The 25,494-nt window shown below is 41.7% G+C and overlaps 1 protein-coding gene across 1 annotated transcript in view; it reads right to left on the bottom strand.

Annotated features, from left to right (window-relative positions):
- The window catches only part of LOC126291789 (zinc finger protein 454-like), a 176,330-nt gene that overhangs the window by 137,491 nt on the left and 13,345 nt on the right, over positions 1–25,494 (bottom strand). The window contains exons 3-4 of the mRNA XM_049985485.1: positions 24,096–24,158; positions 5,358–5,426 (exon numbers count right to left, since the gene is read on the bottom strand). Coding sequence (XP_049841442.1) covers positions 5,358–5,426; positions 24,096–24,155 — 129 coding nt within the window. The 5' untranslated portion in view covers positions 24,156–24,158. The remainder of the gene's footprint in view (positions 1–5,357; positions 5,427–24,095; positions 24,159–25,494) is intronic.

Raw genomic sequence — 25,494 nt, 5'->3', positions numbered from 1 at the left:
CGTGCATTTTGGCCTCCTTTAGCAATACGGGGTTGGCTCTCCTGCCAACCACAACATTGGCGATGAGAGTAAAAGTGTTCTTATCTAAATTGCCCTGATTTACTTGTGTAATGGCTTTGCCACAATCTCCAGATGTACTGTCTGAATTTTATCGCTTACAGAATCAGCAGACACAGGCCTTACTGGATGCTGTTGGACAGCTTGTTCAGGGTCAAAGTGCGATGCAAAACGATACGGCAGCAGCCGCTTCACCGCTAACGCAGCCACAACACGCTGTTGCACCCACTTTTCGACGTTTTGATGCTGCACTGGAAAGCTGAATGGAGTGGTCACGCCAATTTGGATTCCATCTCGCCGCCTACAGAATTCAAGGTAACGAGTGGCAGCCTTTTCTCCTTTCCTCCGTCGGGGTACAAACGTACCGTGTGATAGTCAAATTATTTCCCCAACGCGACGTAGCAACTCTGTCCTATGAAGAAACTTTGTCTGCATTAGATGCATATTTCAAAGAATCAGTCAATGTAGTTGCCAAACAGCATACCTTCTTTCGTACAAAACGTACGGACAGTCAGACTAATCGGGAGTGGGTTGCAACCTTTCAAGGCCTTACTAGGGATTGTGCTTTTGAGTGTCAAAATGTGGACTCCCTTATTCAGATACTTGATTGCTACGCAATGTCCCTTGTCAAAGTCAGGGATCAGGGACCCGTTGGTTCGCCGATTTTTTGCTCACAAGGAGAGACTTTTTGTACGATGTGGTGTTTTGCTGTTGCGTTCTGATAATGATCAGTCCAGGGTCATGGTACCACGTTCGTTACAGTCCTCTGTCTTACAGCTTCTCCACCAAGGACATTGGGGTATAGTGAGAACGAAACAACTTGCTCGTCAGCACTGTACTTGGTTCGGAATCGATGCAGCGATTACGAATATGTGCATGGTGTGTGCCGAACAACAATCAGCACCACAGTAGAAATTCTTTGCATGGCCACAAGCCACTTCCCCTTGGCAACGCTTACACATCGATTTTGCTGGTCCATTCTGGAATGCTCGATGGTTGGTTGTGGTAGATTCATTCAGTAATTTTCCTTTTGTTGTCCGGATGTCTTCCACGACATCATCTGCCACCATCCAAGCATTATCCGCTATCTTTTGCATTGAAGGTATTCCACAGACTATTGTTTCCAACAATGGCTCACAATTCATGTCCGCAGAATTTCAGTCATTCTGCAAGGCCAATGGTATTCAACATCTGACGTCCGCGCCATTTTCGCCACAGTCAAACAGTGCCGCTGAACGATTGGTCAGGACTTTCAAGTCACAGATGTTGAAGTTGAAAGAGTCGCATTCTCGGGAGGACGCATTGTTGCTCTTTTTGTCCTCATATCACTCTCAGCCCCGAGATGATTGCTTGCTGGGTCAGTTGCTCCACGGTCGTCATCATCGAACCTTGATGTCTTTGCTACACCTGCCGCAACAGGTTCCTGTGCAGTGGCAGACACCTGCTTTTGCTCCAGGTGACGTTGTCTACTATCACCACTATCGAGGCTCACGGCGTTGGCTAGAAGGGCGCATTCTTTGCTGCCTCGGATGCACTATGTATCTGGTTTTGGGGGCCTCTGGTGAGGTGCGCCGGCATCTCAATCAGCTGCGCCTCTGTCGTCGCACAGGATCTGCCGCTAGCCGTCTGCTTTCAGCAACGGTGCTGTCCGGTCAGTGCCCCGGGGACCCATCTACTGGCTCGCCATAGCCCCACATGTTACTGATGCTCCCTTCCATTTTGCCCCATGGCGACGCGAAGCTGCCACCATCACCGTCGCAGCTGCCGTAGCCGCCGCCGCCTGTTCTCCCGCTGGCGACGACCGCAGTGGACGCGTCGCTGCAACCGTTGGGCACCTCCCTGGGTGACGAGCAGCCGATTGCTTTCTGTGACCAGTTATCCTCCGACATGGAACTCTTGCCCGCTCCGGACCACATGTCGCCTTCACCCGTCCGGTGCCCCTGCCCGATGGAGGTCGACCCTTCAGCCACTCCTGTCTCTCTACGAGCGCATACACCGCATGTTGGCGCGCACCCTGGAGCAGGTTTTCAGGCGTTTCCTAGCTCTCTGCAGTCCGAATGGCAGGGTGCGGGTGGCACAGCCTCGCCTGTTGTTAAGCTCCCCACCTCGTCACATACGTCAACATGGGGTCCTCTCCATGGTGGGCGGAAGCCTTATGCCACAACTGTACGACGATTTGTCGGGGAGGAATGTGGTGTCACCGCCATACACCACACTTGCTAGGTGGTAGCCTTTAAATCAGCCGCGGTCTGTTAGTATACGTCGGACCCGCGTGTCGCCACTATCAGTGATTGCAGACCCAGCACTGCCACACGGCAGGTTTAGAGTGACTTCCTAGCACTCACCCCAGTTGTACAGCCGACTTTGCTAGCGATGGTTCACTGACTTCTATGCTCTCATTTGCCGAGACAATAGTTAGCATAGCCTTCAGCTACGTCATTTACTACGACCTAGCAAGGTGCCATTATCTGTTGCTATTGATACTGTGAATCATGTAATGTCAAGAGCGACATTCGTCATTAATGGATTAAAGTTAAGTATTCCACCAGCTACGGAATCATGTAATGTCAAGAGCGACGTTTGTCATTAATGGATTAAAGTTAAGTATTCCACCAGCTACGTCCATTTTTCTCAATTCTAATTCCCTTGTCATGTTCCAGATCTCACGCCAGCCTGTGTGAGCTAAATTGCGTGCATTTCGGCCTCCTTTAGCAATACGGGGTTGGCTCTCCTGCCAACCACAACACTCTCCAGCAGTGAATGCCAGTGGGAACATTACATTGGTTAATCAGCTTCTACATTTCTGTAAACTTTGGAAAGGCAAGTCGGGGCAAACTGTGTAAAGCCAAATAAAGATTTCACCTGGATCTGATGGCTGTCATTTTCAACTCTTTCTACTGATTTTCAGACCCAGGGATGCCTGTTTTTATGTTCTCCATGGTAGAGTTACCATTGATCAAATGATATGTACAGATAGGTGGGATGGGGTTGGGTTGTTTTGGGGGAAGAGACCAAACAGCGAGGTCATCGGTCTCATCGGGTTAGGGAAGGACGTGGAAGGAGGTCAGCCGTGCCCTTTCAAAGGAACCATCCCAGCATTTGCCTGGAGTGATTTAGGGACATCATGGAAAACCTAAATTGGGATGACCGGACGCGGGATAGGTGGGATGTGACTCCCTAAAGATGCAGGATGATGAAGTGTGGAGTGCAGTTGTAGGGGCCTGTTGGGTATACAGGGATGCCAATGAGAGAGTATTAGCAATTTACTCTTTCATTGTTTAGTTCTACAATCAAAACATCATCTCAACAGCAGCAACAATGGCAGCAGAACTTGCACGCAGAACTGGAATGTACTTATGCATTCACCTCAGCAGTCTGAAGGACATTGGCCCAATCGTGGCCACTAACAACACAGGAGCAGCTGCAAGGTATCTGGCCCAGCTGGTGACAGACATTACTCCTCCACTGGTGACACTCAACAGCTGGAGGACACCATTTACTAGGATGCATTCATCAATATCAAAGATAGTGCCCCATTAAGCTCCATGTGGCTTTATAGGAAGAGGCAACAGCTGTGAGAGTTAGATCATGGCCTTTCCACACAGGAGGGCCATGGACATTGGTGTCCACCCACAGATGCAAGCTGGGAACCAGCTGACATGCCTCCCCAGAACAGCAACAGTGCACCAAACACTATTAGTTTGGCCCCTGTGAGCAGGTGGTAGAAGACTTCAAATATTCACTTCAGCATAGGAGAGGACAGCAGCTCACAATGGCTAAGTCAAGCAGGTAGGGCTGGCTGCTGTGTCAAAGGTCAACTGACATGGGAGTGAGTGCATCATACACCCTGCCTCGGTACTGGCTCACTGCAACTGAGCAAATGAAGGGTTCAGAAGCCCAAGTATTTGTAGCTGTCTGTATAGAGAAATTATGCTATACCTCGCAAAGGATAACCGAGTGTGGCCTGGTTTCCTAGACCCATCAGCATTCTTCACCGCACCGAGGAGTGTCCCAACCTTCCATTTCAGGATTTCAGCTTGTTACTTTCTGCAGTGCCAATGGGCTGAAAGTCACTCTTCAATATGATTTATGTGTTGCCACTCCACTGTGCACAGTTGGTACAATGACATTATTCTCCCTTCACAGTGAGATTATATTGTTGAATTGGCAGTTCAGACAGTTCACTCACGCAGCATGTACCAATGACCTGGTTGTGTGCTATGCCATTTGCAGTATTGGATATGATACGTGTTTGACATTCCGATGCAGGTATTGCACATGAGCCTGCCTTGGCTTGACTCGGTTCTGGCCAGGAAGAGACTTCAAAAATTTTATATTCGCACAGGATATCTTTCTGTGGCACAACAAATGGTATGTCTGTATAATCGCCCTGTGTGAAAGGTTGTTTTTAAAACTGTCATTATTTGTCAGCACCTTTATTCAAAATAAAGATGGTCAAATATTTTTATGGCTGCATAACATGCTATTTTCTGCACAGAGTAAGGTTGAAATGAGGATAATGAAGGTTATTTTTTGTTTCTAGAGTTAGATTTAAGGATGCTACTATTATTTTTAAATTGCGGTTATTCTTTACAGCTAACTCTATAAGAGAATAACATATTGTGAGGCTGTTAGTAAGCTTAATTTTTTTAAAAGCTGCCCGTATGAGATTCTTGTAAAGGCACTGGATATTACACATTCAGAAAGTTCCTTCACAATCAATACTTTGTGTTCCTGTATGTAATTGCCCAAAAAAATTATTCCACATGACATCAACAAACACAAGTATGCAAAGTAAACTAGTGGTACATCAGCAAAATTGGCAATTGTGTGCTGATCAAATGTTCCTGAACTCAAACATTTGAAAAGAACTATAACACATGATCTCCAACTATGGTTTTTATGAATATGCACCTCTGGAATTTTACTTATTTCGTTTCCCCTATGCTGTACTGATACTGATGAAAATATGTCATTCACAATCGAATGAACTATGTTTTTTTGTAAGTGATTTTACCAAGGAAGGATCAACCATACTTTTGAGTATTTCATTTATTGTTCCTCCTAACTCCTCGTGCTACATATAAGGAGTTCGAGAGAAGACAGGAAGGCAGATTAGGGTTTAAAAGCTCCTCAGCGACAAGATCAGGCAGATGGAGAACAGGATGAGAACAAGAGAGGAAATCCGATTTGTCGTTTTCAGAGAAACTATCTAAGCATTCTGCCTAATCAGGCATATTGCGCAGATTGGCTTGCAGAGAATACATTCAATGTAAAAATCGGTGAATTTTAGTACTTACCGGAGCTGCTTCTTTAACAGATACATATTCAATCTCTCGCTTTGGAGTCATGTGTGGTTCAGCCTCCACCTAAATCAAATGAAATGACTTAAGTACAGGTGAAACATACATTACAAGATGCAAATATGAAATCAGTCTACAATACACAAATGAAAATGTTATGACAATTGAAAGTCTGTACCAGAGAGGGACTCGAATCCAGATATCCTGTACTTTGCAGTCGGGTGCTGAAACTGTAAGGCCATTTGGAGATGGACTCCACTCAGATGCTACAGTGATTTTTCTTTTTAGATTTAGCCCTGATATATGGAAGGTGAGACTGAAGTTTGTAAGTTGGAGAATTTCTAGGAATGTACTCCATTGTTAGAGGCACTGCCTGATAGTGTTCCATTAGATAAGACTTAAACCCAGGAAATGGTGATGATTGTAACATGTCTGTATCAATTCTCTTTGTGAAGAATATGTAGTGACAGTCAAAAATTTGTGTGGGCAGTGTCTTAACCATTAGGCTATCTAAACAGACCTCTAACACAGACTGAAACTTTCATTAATGAGATTTTCACTCTACAGTGGAGTGTGTGCTGATATGAAACTTCCTGGCAGATTAAAACTGTGTGCCTGACTGAGACTCGAACTCGGGACCTTTGCCTTTCGCGGGCAAGTGCTCTACCATCTGAGCTACTGAAGCACGACTCATGCCCGGCACTCACAGCTTTACTTCTGCTAGTATCTTGTCTCCTACCTTCCAAACTTTACAGAAGCTCTCCTGCGAAGACAAGTTGCATAAAATCTAATGACAACTTTGAAGCTCTCCTGCGAAGACAAGTTGCATAAAATCTAATGACAACTTTGAAATCACAATAGAGAGACAATTTCACTAAAATTATCACCATGTTCCTACAATAAATAATAAGAAAGTTATTAACATTTATATGTGAAATTGCTTATAACAACAGTTACAAAAGTCACAAACTAGTTACAAATGCAAACAAGACAGCATATAATAGTGTTTGAAGTCAGCTTTAAAATTGTTAATATATCTGCTGCAGCGTGGAACACTTAGGGTGGTTGTAATTTAACTCAATCCAAAAAAAGCCATGAGGTATTTTATTTATCTTTTTAAATATAAAAACACCCAGAAACTCAACTATATTTAATTATGAAAATTTAATTAACACACAATATGTTACACAGTTAGCCTTACACAAATTAAAAAGGGCCATCATATCCATTGAAGGCAACTATTTACTGAAACAAGAATTTATTTTGTTAATATCATGTTTTAACTTTTCTTGCAATAACATTTCCATGTCCAAGAAAAAAACTTTTGATTGATGTAGAATTTTAATGACTGTAAATCACAATTAAGTCCTTTCAGGAACCATGCAGAAATTTAAAGATCTTCACTAATTTCTCAACTCTGTTCTCTCCTACACTATTTCTTAATTTTGACCAAACAATTGAGAAGAGTCTCTCAAATGATGCAGTGCTTACAGGGCAAGAAAGTTAGCTTTTCTTAAAAGTAATGAATCCTGCCGGTAAAGTTTCATTTTTTTCCAGCCGCATTATCCTCCACCATTCGTTTGCATGGAACTGTGTCACAATTGCAAAAGAAAATATAGTGATACCAAATATCCAGGATAAGTAATCATAAAGCACACACTTCTAAACCATACTGGATGCACCTCTATGAGTTAGTCTTCTGCACTTTCTTCTTGTTCAGCAGTTAATCTTCTCCCTCTGAATCTTGTATCTAATATATCAGCAAGATAGTGAAAGGGTTTTAGTGTTTGTTCCTTTCATTCTTTTTTTACTACATTCTAACAGGGTTCCATATCAGAACATTCTAAAAGAGTGATCCCTAGTATGACACCTTATGTAATATTTGTACTGTCTGCTTGAAGAAGGTCCAGGACTACAAACCTCTGACAGATCAGTGACATCTTTATGTTACAAATTGTAACATTACCCAAGAGTTTGCTAATGTTAGCAGGGACTTCTTCAGAGTGCTCTGTTACAACTTCTATATATTTAGAATAAAACAGTTGTAAGAGTGTGTTTGTGTTTTGAATCCTAGTGTTTTGAATAAATTGATCACAAGAAACTAAATTGAACTAATGTTTTATTAAAAACAATAAAACCCATAAAAACCCAAGTAAATCCACTAAGTAGGGCTTTTTTTAAGCCATGTTTTTCTCAATCCTGAACAGACTGCATAATCAGTTACAAATAAATTGCTGAATAAGTGTTATCCAAGTGCCAAAACAAGAGATCTCAACATTTATGCTAAAGATTAGCAGTGGCGTTAACAATATATCTTACTGCCTCCATTTGGATAATTATTTCTAATTTTATGTATACCACTGTATACAATATTAGTATGTATAAGGCCACCAATCAAGGTAAAATCATTTGGTTAACACAAAGTAACATCCTGACAGACCACTACCTTTGTTTCCCCTCATTCTATTATTTATATTTATACATATCATTCACTAATTGTTTCCTTAGGACTCTCATATACTCATTAGATGCTTTGATAAGGGCTCTGTTCCATCACGTACAACTGAACCCTTATGTGTGCAAACAAGTCATCAAACAGCTTTAAGATTGTGTGCTCACCTCTGGTGGATCTGTAGCTGCAAAATTACACAGTTTTTTAAAGCCCACTAACACATCAATTGTTGACTGTAGAAATTGAAAATACTGAAACTAGAAATCCCATTCTTTTGATATTGCCACATATCAGTTTATTCATTCATTTAACAAAATTAGTTCACACTAAACTATTTTTGTAATTAACAGTATTAATTTTAAGCATGGAACATATGGCAGGTTGGTAACAGTCTGCTAAACTGCTATGCTAATGATATATTACCTGACATAACTTGTTACAAAATACCACTGCATGTGTTCTTGATCTTCCCAGCAGATCAAATATTCCATAATTTCTCAGGTGTGCATCCAGGATATTTTTAATTCTTGTTTTGATATTCCTCATCACTGTGGACTCACTGACTTTGAACTTGCTTTGTTACAATTTGTTTTCCTCTTAGACAAAAAGCTTTATCTATGACTGACACTCTTGTTACCGACAGTGTTATCTCTGCCAAAATTAATGATTAAATGGCCTATTATTCAAATCTGGTTCCACCAAAAATAAATGTTATGGTGTGAGTGGGTTAAGCACAAGTTGAGGTTGTTATGCATCTCAAATAATTATATTTGATCTGTTATTGTTGTCTTTCTCACAGAACAGGTGTGAATAGTTGCCTCCACTGTAGCCAGAAGATTTTGGTCCTTAGCAGTAAATGGGTGGTATGAATATAAGGGAATCAATTTCAGCACAAATGCCTCACCAGAGTGAAAGATTCTTTTGGGAATCAACTGCCAGTCTGTGGATGAGTGTCCGCAAACATTACATTTCTTACAGGCATGTTAGCTTGGTGGAGGGTGTACGAAATCATTGCAGTTAGGGAAACTGGAAGCAGCTGCCGAGTAGATGTGTTTGGATGTCTGCAACAGGCTAAAGTCTGACACAAGTATGCTGCTAGCCACAAAGATGTTACTGAATGGGAAGCAGGCTCTTAAGTGGTGTCACTGTGTCAAAGCCCCACTCCTTTGTTTTACTACAGACATACAGCATCTCTGTCTTCTGCTTATCCTTGCAGACTGTATATGATCTGAGTCTAGAAGTTCAACCTGCATCTTGTAAACTTGTTCTCCTGGGTTGATTTACATGAAAGGCAATCATTAGAAAGAATTACCCAACCAACCTGCTTAAGGAAATGAGCAAACCACTTTACAATGGTTTGCAGAGCATGGATGTATACATAGAGACAGTGTAGCCAGCTAGGTGGTTGACGTATGTTGCTGCTGCCAGAGCTTGTTTAGCTCACCACAGACTAATGATTGCTGCTGTTCAGAAATATCCTCCATCTACATTTGTCAACCACTCCTGAGGCTGAAACATAATCCCAATGAAACATAAGAGAAGTGTGATTGGAATTATTTCAGTGAACCCACAGAGATACTGCAAACTGTAAAATTTGCAAGAAATGCTATTTAAAAACAAGTAGTACAGCTACAACTTTAATAGGACATGTAAAATGATAAGACATTGCTGAATATGAAGAATGCAAGTGTTTACATATGAAAGAAGTTTTACTTTACCATGCTCCAGGTGCTACAAGAAACTGAGACAGCAATAACTTTAACGGAAATCTTTGATGAAAAATAGAAAGTGTGACTCTTCGTACCCTAAATCAAAAGAAATTGATAAGTTGATCTGTGAACCTTCAAGAGCTCCCTTTTTAGCATATGATTTAGCACTTTTCTGCTTAATATGATTAATTATGATATACTGAAAACAGTAACCCACAACTTCCCAGCAGGAGGACATTCCTTTCTGCTCTGACAGAGACTTGGGGCCTATTAAATGGTCTCAACAGTAAAAGCGATGGAATAAGTACTGTGGAAGAACACTGTGAGCTTATCAAAAAGAGCTGTGTGTCTGGATATTGCTCCATCATATGATATTCTAGCTTCTCTGAAAACGAGGGCCCAGGCACTATACATAAAAAAAGATGAACCAGCAGGAACAGGTATACCTAAGGAAATTAACTTAAAATTACTTTTCGATTGTGAAAGTTGAAGCATATCAATATAACAATGGAAGTCCAAGAAAAAAAAATATCAACAACATTAACAGTCGGCAAGTGATGATCGAAGGGATAGTTGTGTCAAGAAGAAATCTACGGATACCAGTCACTGAATGCTGGCCCCTATTTTGACTAGACCAGAGGTGGGATTCTTCCTACGTGTGTCAAGGGCCTGAAGATGACATAATGTAGTGCTAAACTGGTTCCTCAGATAAAATAACAGAAGCAAATTTAGACAGCCGAAGGTGTTTTGATTTGACATTTTATACTGAACAGTCGAAGTCCAGCAACCATCTGTGTAAAGATGGACTTACAGAGATACGAAAAGGATAGATTGCTACTCATTGTAAAGATGACATGTTCAGCTGCAACAGGCATCATAAAAAACATTCGGTGTAGCCATGGGAAACCGCATGGCACCCTCCTATTCCGACCTGTTTACAGGCCACCTACAAGAAACCTTCCTAGCCTCCCAAAACCCCAAACCCCTGGTCTGGTTCAGATTCACTGATGATATCTTCATGATCTGGACACAGGACCAACACACCCTATCCTCACTCCTTCACAATCTCAATACCTTCTCACTCATCCACTTCACCTGCTCCTCCTCAATTCAGTGTGTCACCTTTCTGAATACTAATCTCCTCCTGTCCACATTAAACCCACCAACCATCAACAGTATCTGCATTTTGACAGCTGCTGTCCCTTCCACACTATAAAATCCATCCCACACAGCCTGGCCATCCACGAATGCTGCCTCTGCTGTGACAAGAACTCCTATGCCCAGTACACAAAAGGCCTCACAAAGGCCTTCACGTACAGGCAGTACCCCCCGCCCCCCCCCCCCCAACTTAGTCTGCAAACAGATTTGTATGCCATATCCCCCCCCCCCCCCAAACACCCCACTCCTCCCACCACATCCCCAAGAACCAGGTACAAAGGGAGCAACCCATTTGTCACCCATTACTATCCCTAATCATCAGGGCTTTTATTATCCATTCATCATGCCTTGAAATTAGGAACTTCCTAGCCAAGATCCTGTCCACCCCTACTGAAGTGATGTTCCATCATCCACTCAATCTCCACATCATCTTACTGCACCCCTCTGCCACTCCCAGACCCATCTCCTTGCCACAAGGGATCACAATCCTATCGAAGACGCAGGTGCAAGACTTGCCCAATCCACCCAGCCATCACTTCCTACTCCAGTACTGTCACAGGCTGGGCCAACTGTGAAAGCAGCCAAGCCATATACCAGCTCTGCTGCAATCATTACGCAGGTTTTTATATTGGTATGACTACCAACCATCTATCCACCAGGATGAATGACCACCGCCAAACTCTGGCTGATAGCAAAGTGGATCGCCCTGTGGCACAATCTGCAGCTGAACATGACATGCTGATTCACAACTCAGGCCATTTAGATCCTTCCCTCCACCACCCACTTTTCTGAACAGCGCAGATGAGAGTTATCCTTGCAACACATTCTTCGCTCCCAAATTCATCCAGATCTCAACCTATGGTAACCTACTGCTCCCACACTCTCCACCCAACAGTTTCTCCACCCTCTTCTGCACCACCTCCTCCTAATTGAAGTCCCTCACCACCACTATGTGCCACACCCTACCGATGCACCCACCAGTCTTCTTCTCCTTCTCTGCCCCTATCCTTTTTAACACCCTGTCCCCTCCTTCCCCCCATACTACATCCCTACATTGCACCTGGCAGCCTTGTCTGCTACAATCTAGTTCCTGCACATTCCAACAGGCAGCACTAACTCCTCTCCGCTCCACCTGTACCCTGCTATCCTCTCACACCCGCCTTACCCTGCTATTCCTCCCCATTCCCTGCCCCACTCTGGATTGCTACTAGTGTTCGATATGAGAGGATTGTAGTCTGGCCAGAAAGCTGGAGACAGCATAAGACGTGCTTGCTAGTTAGAATGTTTGCATGTTTTGATTTCTGAAGAAGGCTCTGGCTGAAAGCTAACTGTGTGGCAGCCTGTCTATAACTTGGCCTGTCATCCTTACAGTGAGTAGCAACCTAACTGTTTCATAATATTCTTCATATTAAATATAAATTAGATATGAAGGGGAAGAGTGTTGCTTTTGAGTGAGAGACTAGCGAAGAAAACATTTTCTCTAAATGCTACAATATCTCCCCCCCCCCCCCCCCCCCCACCCCAACCCCACCCCTCCCCTGTGTCTACTTCATGACAAAGCAACGCCACTGGTAGTGTTCCAATAACAATAAAAAGTGAAGGTTCTGGAGAAACTTGCACAACATAATCCCATAGGACACAGCGAGTTTTCCAATACACTTTTCAATTGCCCACAACACACACAGACAAAGAGGACAAGGAATGAGAAATAAAACTGCCTTGTAATTACTTTATACAATATGTTTTTTCTGAAGATTGTTATTAGTTTTGCTTACTTCCTAACTCTATCATGTGAAATAATATTACAAAAGTTTCTTCTAACAGTTTATTATTTACTTCATTGCAAATTTTATTATTCCTATGACAAAAGTCATACTTTGCAAAAATGGCACACTAACTGGCAGATAGTCACATGTTAGAGTAGTTTTCCCTCCAGTACTGTGATAAAACATAACTGCAAAGCTACAGAAAAAAATTCATGTGCAAACTTTGTGATGCAAACTACACTGTCAGAAAAAAGTTAGTAAATCTGGAAAGACGACATCGATTTTGATCTGTCGATGCTATATGCCACATGTGAGATGGTGGTGCACTGATAAGGGTTTCAGTGTCATCAACCAACAGATAGCATAGTGGCATAACTACTGGAGTGCTATATGTGTCATATTTTAATAGGGAATGCTCACAGCCCGAAGGCTCAATGTAATGCAAACATACGAAGCAAGCAGGTAACCATGCCACGGATATGCCCTCGTGCTACCTACAGCCTACTGAGAGAGTTTGAAAGAGGTCAAACTGTGGCCTTCCAAGTAGTGGGATGGTGATTTCAGAGAGTTGTCACACAATGTGGGCATGCTGAGTCAGTTGTGAAACAATGCAGGTTACAGTGGTCACATGAAAATCCTCACATGCATAGACAAAGTTCTGGATGTCCATGAAGCACAGATGCTCGCCAGGTTCATTGTATGGTAAGGACAGCAGTGGCAGATAATACAGCTACAAGAGCACAGATAAGAGGGCTTGGAACAGCCCAGAAGTGTTCAGACAAACTGTTACAAACTGGTTATTGGCAGTGAGACTATGGCCATGTACACCTCTAACCTGCCTCCCACTCACACCACAGCATCGACATACACAGCTCAACTGGTGGAATCAGAGGATAACTCGGAAGATGGAATGGTGCGCCACAGTCTTCAGCAACGAAAGCAGATTCCGCCTTACACAAGTGATAGTCGTTTGCCCATACAATGTAGACCTGGTGAGCACTGTCTCGTAGAGTACATTCGTCCGAGACACAATGGCCTCACTACAGGCCTTGTGACTGGGGATGCAGTGAGTTACAACTCTCATTCACCTTTGCTGTTTCTGGAGGGAATGCTAACCACTGCTAGGTATGCACAATGTTGTCAGACCTGTTGTTTTGCATTCTTGAAACAGGAAGGTGATGTGTTGTTCCAACAGGATAGTGCTCACCCGCACACTGATCATGAAACTCAATGTGCTCTGCAAGAGATGCAGCAACTTCCTAGACACCACGATCTCCAGACAGTCTCCAATCGAGCTCGTGTGAGGAATGATGGGACGAAAAGTGACTCACGCAACTTGTCAACCGACAACTTGTACAAAACTATGTGATCAGGTCGTGCAGGTATAACACAGTGCATCTCAGTACTTACAAACCAGTTTTTTTTTCAGACAAACCAGGTGTTATAGGTGACTACATATGTAGTTTTAAGATTAAACGCAAAAAACCATTTTTTTGTAAACCTCATCCAGTATAAAAGCAGCACTACACAAAGAAATCAAGAAAATGATAGGCAACCAAGTAATAGAACATACAAGAGTCATTTTTAAAGCAAGAACCAATAATACATCATATCCATACATCCTATCACATGATGTCCGTTCACGGTTGGCCACTCTTGGGCAGTCTCTCACGTTTCACATCTCTGCCGGTGTTGGTTGCAGGGCTATACTGCTTCACTTGTTGCCATGTCAGCCAGTAATCCCTCTGACTGTGAAGTGTGTTTGGTTATTTGGTTCTTGAATGCAAAAAAAAGTATATATTGGTGAAATTCACTGGCAGCTTATTGGTGTTTACGATGCTGATGTAATGAATAAGGGAAATGTGGATATTGGTGTATGCTATTTAATGAAGGAAGGATAGATGTTCATGATGAAGAATGATCTGGATGGTCTACAGTCATAAATGAAGACTTGACACAAAAAGCTGATAAGAAAATTTGTAAATACAGGCTCACTATTGATAAGCATCATAAGAAATTCTCACAAGTTTCAAGATCAGTAATTTATCACATTGTTACTGAAAAACTTCACTACAAAAAATGTATGGGAGATGGGTGCTGAAAATGTTGACAGAAGAACATTAAACAAAGTGAATAACACAATCTTTGTCTGTTTTGGAGCACTATTACAAGGGTTGTGACAAGTTCTTGAGTCACATTGTGACCATGACGACACACAGATTGCGCACTACACTTTAGAGAATAAATGTTGATCTAGTGAGTGGCATCCTTCAAATTCTTGAACAAAATCACAAACATTCAAAAAATAGCCTTCAACAAACACAGAAAATCATGGCCACAGTTTTTTAGGACTGGATAGGTGGTCTTCTGTTAAGAGTTTATGCCCACATGAATCACAATAAACGCTGAGAGGCACTGAGCAACATTATTAAAGCTTAGGAGTACTATTCAAAATCACCAGCGGGGACTGCACTTTGCTTTACAACAATGTTCGGCCTCACAATGTAGCAAGAACAAAGATGCAACTGGACAATTTTCAGTGGAAATTACTGAATCGTCCACCATACAGCCCTGACTTAGCACTATCAGACTTTCATCTGTTTCCAAAACTGAAGGAATTTCTTGGTGGACAGAAATGACGACATGCTGAAAGAAACTGTTACAATCTGGTTTGATGGTCAGGCGGCAGAGATGCTGGGATCCAAAAGTTGGTGTCACAACTTGACAAATGTTTAAATGTTCAAAATGACTATGTTGAAAGGTGAAAAAATGTGCATATCATAGTTTGCAATACAATTTACATTCATAAATAAAGTTTCCCTTATGCCATTACGAATCAGTTCTTATTTTAAAAATGACCCACACAGTTTAAGTTGGGTTGGGTTGTTTCGGGGAAGAGACCAAACAGAGCGGTCATCGGTCTCATAGGATTAGGGAAGGATGGGGAAGGAAGTCAGCCGTACCCTCTCAAATGAACCATCCCAGCATTTGCCTGAAGTGATTTAGGGAAATCACGGAAAACCTAAATCAGGATGGTCGGACGCAAGATTGAACCGTCGTCCTCCCGAATACTTTAAGTGTTTCTATCAATCCATTACAAGTGGTTAAGAAAGTTACAGGTGCAATTCAACTCATGTTGGGTGTATGAACATTAAATAGACACACAGACACAGAACATGATAGACCTATAAGTATTGATGAGTGACTGGCCAAGTTCAGACAAGCAAAATACTTAGTTTTTGTAAAGAAGACATGCCAAGATGCAGACAGGCACAATTACAAGACACTCACATATAGCTTTTGGCCACAGTCTTCATCAGTAAATGAGAGACACACATCATTCACACATACGAGCAAGCACACCTCACGCACACATGACCGCTGGCCCGAGATGCTGGACTTGGTGGTCATGTGTGCGTGTGGTGTTCTTGCTTGTATGTGTGAATGGTGTGTGTCTCTCTTTCACCAACGTGGCTGTGGCCAAAAGCTTTATGTGAGTGTGTTGATTGTGCCAGTCTGAAACTTGACGTGTCTTCTTTATGGTAAGTAGCAATCTGTCTTTTCCTACATTGTTGACATTCCTACCTGGGGTTTCCATTGTTTGAAATACTTAAGTCTGATGCGCTTGATGGCTGATTACTGGCAGATGAGATTAAATGAAGATTTTAAGCAGTATACAGCAGTTTAATATGATGGGAAGTATTATCTATTTAAAATGTTAACTTTTGGATTAAATATTTCTATTGCAGTACTTATTAGATTGCTTGGTCAAGCTCTAGGAAGAGAATTATTAAAAGAAATTTTTAATTTATATAGATGATATTTTACTAGCATTCAAGACCTGGAACATTTTGCTTTATTAACTAAGACGTTACAAAAATTCCGTGAAAAAGGAATACCTATCAAATTAGCAAAGTAACATTTTGCTCAAGAAGAATTAAAGTTTCTAGGGTACATAGTGAGAGTGAATGGTATAAAGGAGACCCGGAATGAATAAAAGGTGTTAAGGATTGTCCAGAGCCACACAATGTAAAACAGCTACTTTCAGTTTTGGGACTAGCAGGATTCTTTTGTAGAAGTATATATGGGGACAAGAAATGAATGACCCATGTTTACTTGCACTATTGAAACACAGCTCAATTTGGATTTAGGATGAAAATACTTCAAAAGCTTTTCAGAATATCAAAGCTGCATTGGTAAACATTCCAATATTACAGTATCCAGTAATGAACAAACCATTTAAACCAGCACTAGATGAATCAGAGTATGATATACTGAAGAATTATTTCAGGGAGAGTGGAATCCCAAAGTCGGGGAACACAGAAAAATTTCTTTCATGAGTAGAAGCCTAGACATTTATGAACCAAACTATACTAAAGCCGAGAAGGAATTATTATCCAGCATTTGGAGTATACTAAAAATTGAAACACTTTTGGGGATCATAATTAGAGGTACCCGGTAACCATCAAGCACTTACCTTTTTAATGGAGAGCAGATTGTTGCACAGGCATTTGATGAGATGTGTATTATTTCTTCAACAGTTCAGAATAGACATAAAACATATAAAGGATTCTACAAATCAAGCTCCAGGTGCCTTGTCAAAGTTACCTCTGGGTGTACCAAGCGGGAAAGTGCCGGTAAATAGGCACAATGAATAAAACACATAAACACACACACAGAATTTCCAGCTTTCGCAACCGGCGGCTGCTTTGTCAGGAAAGAGGGAAGGAAAAGGAAAGATGAAAATATGTGGGTTTTAAGGGAGAGGGAAAGGAGTCATTCCAATCCCGGGAGCGGAAAGACTTACCTTAGCGAAAGCTGGAAATTCTGTGTGTGTGTTTTATTCATTGTGCCTATTTACCAGCGCTTTCCCGCTTGGTAAGTCTTGGAATCTTTGTTTTTAATATATTTTTCCCATGTGGAAGTTTCTTTCAATTTTATTTACCTCTGGGTGTGAATGATATGAAAGAACTACAGGGCCTGAAGTAACCTTCGCAATTAATTTAAGTTTAAGCTGTACAAAGAATGGAGTAGGACACACAGCAGGACAGATAAAATGAGGATTAAAAGAGGATGACTATTTTAAAAGTAAACTTCAACAGTGTGAACAGGAATCATTGCCATCATTAGAGCACCATTTATGGACGGTTGTAGATGTTACTTTGGAGAGAAAATGCACATGCACAACACTGGAAGCCACGCATTTCGCAATGTACGGAGACCGAGCTAATATAGTTCATACATAAAGATTATGGTCACTTTAGTATTTGTAAAGTATAAAATGTGAAAAAGTTTTACTACTTAAAGAGGATGAGTAAGAAATTAATAGATTGATATGAACATGCCAAATTTATTCAGAAAATTAGGGAGGATAACAGTGGTCTTAATTATATGTTTTATCCTATTTTACCGAAGGTTTTACGGAACTTAACTCTCGCAATACTAGGGGAGGAGGGGAGGTGGGGGGGGGGGGTGGGGGGAGGGGCAGGAGGAGTACCTTAAAATGGTTTGAAATATGGAAATGAGATTTTGGGAAACAACAGCATGCAAAGAGGAGAGTATTTTGCCTTACAGTTATTATGCAAAACATCACTGTCTACTGTGTTATTCCACTAACTACACACTTCTTCAATGAAAGAATGTAATTTTTCAGGCCCCGCAGGGTGCTCCCATCTTGGGAGTATGTAGGTGGCAACCACACGGGCCCTTAGCTAAGCCTGGCATTACTTCCACTTACTTGTGCCAGGCTTCTCCTGTTTCCTTTCCTATCCGGCCTCCCATGGCCAACTCTTGGTTTCTTCGACCCCCACGGTATTAGGTTTCCGAGGCCCAAGGGTGTCTTTTACTTTCCTCTCTAGTATCTATTATCTACCCTTCGACCCAACGGTGAAGCGAGCGGAAGATGAATCTTATTTCCCAGGTTCTCAACAAATGTGGAGGCAGAAGAGGTCACGCCAGACGAAGGCGCCGCTCAGCCATCATTGAGCTCGTGGAAGTTCGTTGCAGTTCTGGTACCTGAAGTCACATGTCACATACATATGTGCCATGATGAATTGTTCCAGAATCATAGCGTGTGGGTCACTTCCTCTCAAGCTGTAATCCACCTTAAACAAATTCACGCAAATGGCACTTTCTCCTGTCATTTTCTCTAAAGACCAATGGCGATGGGATAAGGACAATGGTAGCAGGCTCCGAGTGAGATTGGAAGTTACTAGTCTGGACCTGCACATTGGCGGCAGTGTGTGACGGTCGCATTCCTGAGAACCTGTGTGACTACTCGAGAATCTCGTCCTGCATCTGTGACTGGGCAGGCCTATTTAGGATAACCGCTGCCCACCCTGAATGGAGAAGGCCCTAGAAAATGTGGGCTAAACATCGGAAGTCACACTTGAACCGGGCTGGGAATCCACACCCAGTAGGTCACTCCTTATACTGCGGACGTAAACAAAAGAACAACGAAATGATTATGACAATAGGGACATGGAATGTCAGGACCCTCCTTGACGTGAACAATTACAGGCCAGAGAGAAGAACCGCTCTTATCACCCATGAACTAGCCTGGATAGATATAGACATAGCTGCCTTGAGTGAGACACTACTCTCAGGTGAGGGACACATTAGTGAGGTATGTTTAGGGCACACCATCTTCTGGAAGGGAAAGGATGCAGGAGAACCACGCATCCATGGTGCACGATTTGCCATAAACATGAAAATAGTGAAAGATCTTTGACTTATACCTGTCTCATTTAATGAAAGACTGATGACTCTTAGAGTACCCATTGGTTCAGACAGTTTCATCACCTTCTTCTCCGCATATGCTCCTACTTTAGACAGTGATGAAGACAAAAAGAATCAGTTCTACCATCAACTGAACAGTACTCTCTCTAAGATACCCATTAAAGATAAATTAATTTTACTTGGTGATTTCAATGCCAGAGTGGGAAGGGACAACTGTTTCGGGAGAGACGTCACGGGTAAACAAGGGGTTGGAAACTACAATGCAAATGGGTTGTTACCTCTTGGTCTATGTGCTGAGCATGAGCTTTTCATCTCCAATACCTAATTCCGCTTGCCTACCTGCTATAAGACCATATGGATGCACCCACGCTCAAAACATTGGCATCTTATAGACTACGTTATTACTCGACAGCATGACAAGAAAGACATTCTCATCACAAAAGCAGCACTTAACATCGATGAGTGCTGGACTGACCATAGACTTTTAGTCAGCTGTTTGAGAGTACCAAAGTATCGCAAGCCACGATCCCACTTTTCAAACCCACCATGCAGAAAATTCAACATAAGCAACCTGAACAACAAAAACGTTCGCTCACACTTCCAAGACATGCTGTCTGAACAACTTAACAAAGCTCCAGCAACCACAGATGATGTCGAACAAGAATGGACCGCATTAAAGAACATCATCAAAGAAACTGCTGAGAATGTTGTTGGTTTTAGTGCACAAAAAGAAGTGACTCGTTTGATGACAACCATGGAGAAATCCAAGCCATCATCAATGCAAAGTGGGATGCTTTCCATCCCTTGCTCAAGATCCGTCCTACGCAGAAAAGAAAGCACACTTTCAAGAACTCAAGCAGAAATGTCAAAGTCAAATACAAGCAATCAAGAACAAATGGTGGCAACAGAAACCCACAGAACTCCAAAACCTTTCTGATGCAAGGAACCTGCATGGCTTCTACGCTGGTATTAAAGAGCTGTATGGACCTATCCGCTCCTCATCAGGAACACTGAAAGCTGCTGACAACTCCACCATTCTTACTGAAAGTCAGGACATCTTAAATCATTGGAAAGAGCACTTCAGCTCACTGTTAAACCACCCTTCTACTGCCGCTGGAGATTTTCTCAAAAATGTCCCACAGCACCCTCCACAACCCTGGATGGCTGAACCTCCAACTTTTCAAGAATTTTGCAAGGCACTCAAGAGTGTGAAACCTGGGAAGGCTCCTGGACCTGACAGCATCCCGATGGAGCTTATTGAGGGTGGCGGCTTGCTTCTAAAAACTAGACTCTTCTCACTCATTCAGTTAATGTCGGAAACCCGCAAGGTACCAGCTGACTTGAAGAACTCCACAATTGTCACCATCTTCAAGATGGGCGACAGAAGCATCTGTGGTAACTACTGGGGAATATCTCTACTCTCTGTCACTGGCAAAATTTTTGCAAGAATCCTTTTAAATTGCTTCCAGACACTTTCAGAGACTATACTACCTGAGTCTCAATATGGGTTTCGACCTTCAAGAGGGACAATTGACATGATTTTCAATGGAGCAATAGAACTAAAGTACAGGTTCGATGGAGGATTAGTCAACCAGTCCAGACTCCATTCAAGAAGGTTCACCAGTACTACTCGTGTGACAGAGCTGCAGTATGCTGATGACAATGCTTCTCTAGCTCATTCACCTGCAAAGTTGCAGCTGTCAGTTGATTCCTTCAGCAGGCTGTACGATCGATTCGGTCTCTCCATCAATATTCCAAAGACAAAGGTGATGACGCAGCCAACTCCTGGCTCCTCCGTTCCTGATTTCAGCATATCCATTTATGATACACCCTTGGAACAAGTGGACCATTTCCTCTACCTAGGAACTATAGTGTCATCTAACTGCTCATCTGGAAAAAATGTGGAGAATAGATTACGTGCTCCCCATGTAGCATTTGGACGTCTTACAAAGTGTGTCTTCCTGAATAAAGACCTAACACTGTACACCAAACTGATGGTGTACAAAGCTGTAGTCATTTCCACCCTGCTATATGGTTGTGAAACCTGGACGTTATATTGCTGAGATCTGAAGAAACTAGAATTCTTCAACCAACAGAAGCTAAGATATATCATGAACCTGAAATGGGATGACTTCATATCCAACATGGCTGTTCTTGAGAAAGCTAAAATGTATAGCATGGAAGATCTTATCATTGGGCATCAACTGAGATGGGTCGGACATGTCCAGTGGATGAAAAATGACAGACTTCACGCCAAATGCTGTACAGCGAAGTGAGCACAGGTAAAAGGCCACGAGGTGCCCCTCTCAAACATTATAAGGATCAGTACAAGAAAAACGTGAAAAACTTGAACATCGATCCGAGTAACTGATCCACAATAGCAAAAGATCGAAGTCGCTGGCACTCAGTAACCTCAAATGCTCTTCAAAACTTTGAGCTGGAATGTCGAAGAATGGAGAATGACTAATGCTGAAGGCGTAAACTCCTCCAGGGTCAGCCACGTCCTCCACCTTCCATCGGCTGTAATGTCTGTGGCCACCTGTTCCATGCTAGGATTGGATTGCTAAGCCATCAACGACACTTCCACGCCTGAACCGTGACAAAGGAAATCTCAGGAGAGAAATGAAAACATATGAGTATCAGCCGCTGCCGACGAAATAGCTGGTGAAATGAGAACTGCTATGGGTTTTGGAACAACATAAGTGAAGACACTACATGTTTACTTTTGAACCGAGGATGTGCTTTTCAATTTTTCCTCAGTTCCTCACTTAATAAACTTAATAAACCATTGTATCAGAATTTTCTCACAATTGAGTCTGCACAACATGTTAGTGAGGTGACACTGTGTAAATTCCACTGTGTTTTGCCAAAAGCAGCAAATTTTAACATGGCAACAAGAGAAATGCATAGGGTTTAGTCAAAATTAGCCATTCATGATGCTTGTCTGAAATTAACAAATGGTTACCAAGCCAAGCAAAAATAAATTGCTGCTTTTGTTGCATTATCAGCAGAATTCTTTTTAGATACTGACCAAAGCAGAGATAACAGATCTTTTCGAATGGTAATCATGCAAGTGTGGGTGTCGAGGGCTCCACTTACTATTTACAAAAAATGTAAGCGAGGCTCAGTATTTCACCTACAGCACCTGTCCGTAACATGCATCACTACCGCTCTCCACACGTGTGGCCTGCAGATTGCACATCTACAGGCCATGTCATTCTCTGCATACTCTTCTTCTTCTTCTTCTTCTTCTTCCGCTTGGGCCTTTGTCCCAGAATTTCGGCAGGGTAGGCGTTGTTAGAATCAGATTTGGCATGGTTAGTTTGAAGAGGTGGCTGGAGGGCCTTCCTGCTGCCACCCCGTACCCCCCAGGACAGAAGCGCTCTACCCCAACTGTCTGCGTCTAGTGTAAATAATGAAATAGTGAAAAAGTGTTGCAAATGTCTGAGAGTCGTGTAACTGAGGCAGAATGTGGGGACAAGCCTGGTATTCACCTAGGGGGATGTGGAAAACTGCCTAAAAACCGAATCCAGGCCAGCCGGCACACTGGCCCTTGTTGTTAATTGGCAAGTCCAGAAAGTGGCGCATTAGCACTCTCAGCTAACCTGGCGGGTAATTTATTCTGTGCATATTTTATCAGAGAACATGTATGCAAAGAAGTAAGAGTCACTTAAGCTAAAGAAAACTGAACTCTTAATTGATATAATGTACTAAGAGAACAAATTATATCCTCATACCAAGAGACGATAAGAAGTTTCCAAGAAACGAGAGTATATGCACTGTACAAGAACAAATGTCATGACATGGTGTAAGGCTTAAATATGACATGTAATACTTGTAATGAACAATGTACTTTTTTTTCAAATATTTTTGAAATTTGGTTAATTATGAAATAGAGTAAGAGCCAATAATGAGACATACAAATGAAAAAATATGTTGAGTACATAAAATGGACAAATACTTATGAATAGGTAATTTGCCACAATATCTTTAGCTTGAGTGCAAAGATATGTAGTGTAAGAGGGTGTTTTATCAAATACCCTGTTCCATTATTAATATTTGTACCAGCTAAAGATAACCACAGTAGCTGATACATGTAAACTAGTGTAGAAAAAAGGAGCACATATTGTGTGCCCCTGTCTGTGTTTGTACACAGGGTGCATGATCAGTCACAATGAGAGCACTGACAAGTTGTCATGGGATGAGCACCACTCAGTTGCTCCACAAAGATATAGATATGCTTTGACACTGCGAGTTGATCAGATTGGAGTAATGAAGCCACCGACAATGTCAACAGGGAACGGAAACAAATGAATCACTTTTTGATATGAAAAGATGGAACTCTGATGTACAGCCTATGTGTCGCAAGTATAGTATTGTATTAAAGGTTTAGACTATTTCGAGCTGCAATTAAGGGGATCTGTCATGAGAGAGGAAGAATTTAAAATATAGATAAGTGAAACTTTAGAGTTTGAAGTATATTTCATAGCTCGAGGTAGTTGTGATTTCATATTTCAGCATCACCCTGCAAAGGACTGAAATCTGGAAGAAGAGAAAATTCATATATGATGGCGTGACAGAGTAGCTGGACTACTAGAATTATTCAAGAAGGTGACTTTACATACTCAAAAATAATATAAAGGTGAGTGGCAGATCTGACATGGCAAAATGTATTTAGTGCAAGGAGCAGCTGAAGTCACCACTATTTGGATATACAATATTATACAACCAACTACCACCTTTTTTCTTTTTTCCTCCACCGTAAAGTTTGGATAACAAAAGAACTGAATACAGATGGTAGTTTATTCTTTCTCTTTTCTTGGTAAAAGAGTTGCTGCTTTTTAATTATTATTTTTGAGATACTGCCCAAATGTTAATAAATAACATAATTGCTCATATGAACTTTACTTACAGGCTCTTGTTTGATGGTAAGCCCATCACAGACAGAAGTTGCGTGTTGTTCTGGGGCCATCTCCTGTAAGAAAAATATACAGTAGTTAATATATTCATTAAACCACAAAGGATCTAGTAGTTCAACTGAATCCAAATTATATATTTAGAAAATCTTCAGCATGTTGAAAATAGGAAATTTTCTGTTAATGACACTAGGTTCCAGGTTGCAGCTTTTTCAAGTATAAATAGAGCATAGCAAATGTTTTTCCAAATGATAATAAATACTATCTATAATTACAGTTAGTAATGTGATCAAAAGAAGTGACTCACCATAGCAGCACACTATGGTAATGCACAGCATGATTATAATTAAACTTTCAAACCTCTGTAGAAACAACACCATTGGTCATAATGACGTCAAATTGCAAAAATGGTTCAAATGGCTCTGAGCACTATGAGATTTAACATCTGAGGTCATCAGTCCCCTTAGAACTACTTAAATCTAGCTAACCTAAGGACATCGAACACATCCATGCCCGAGGCAGGATTCGAACCTGCGAGCGTAGCGGTCGCGCAGTTCCAGACTGAAGTGCCTAGAACCGCTCGTACACACCGGCTGGCCGTCAAATTGCAACTGAATATTATCAGAAAAGGGGGAAAACATAATGCAGAAGAAAAACAACCAGTTATAAAATTTATCAAGCACAGTAAGCATCATAATTTAATAGTGGTTGACTACAAATGTCAAATAAATCATACAACAATGCCTAAGGTATATGTCTGATGTTAAACAAACTGTACTACTCAATGTGGATGGGTGTACAGGTGTGACACGGTTAGGTACATAAACCCATCCATCACGGCAAGGTCATATCACAACAGATGGGAAAACTCGGTTTTTAATTGTCCTGAGGCCAAAAACTGCACAAAAACATCAATCAAAATCAAATCAGGTTATTAATTTCCATGTGACTGGTACAAAACATGTTCAATATGCTATCCACCACTTTCTGCAACAAGTTGAAATCAAGAAACAGCATGTTCCTCAACTGATTGAAGTGTTTCTGGAGTCACATTCAAAATATGTTGCGTAACGTATGCCTTCAATGTACCTAAATTTGGAATCAGGATACTGAACACAACATCTTTCATATAGCTCCACAGCCGGAAATCATATGGATTAAGATCAGGTGATCGGGACGGCCAGGCTGAAGGGAAATGGCAGCTGATAATTCTAGCATTTCTGAACTGGCACTTCAGCAGCTACCTAACTGAATTTGCAATGTGTGGTGTGCCATTTTGCATAAAAATAATCCCATCCACACATACAAGCTGTTGGAGAGCTGGAATGATGTTGTTACATAAAAGACACTCATAGTGCTTGCCAGTACAGGTAACAGGACCGTAAGCACTTGCCT

Source organism: Schistocerca gregaria, chromosome 9 (assembly GCF_023897955.1).
Source record: "Schistocerca gregaria isolate iqSchGreg1 chromosome 9, iqSchGreg1.2, whole genome shotgun sequence".
Taxonomy (NCBI): Eukaryota; Metazoa; Arthropoda; class Insecta; order Orthoptera; family Acrididae; genus Schistocerca; species Schistocerca gregaria.
This window is presented reverse-complemented; position numbering and strand designations above follow the sequence as displayed.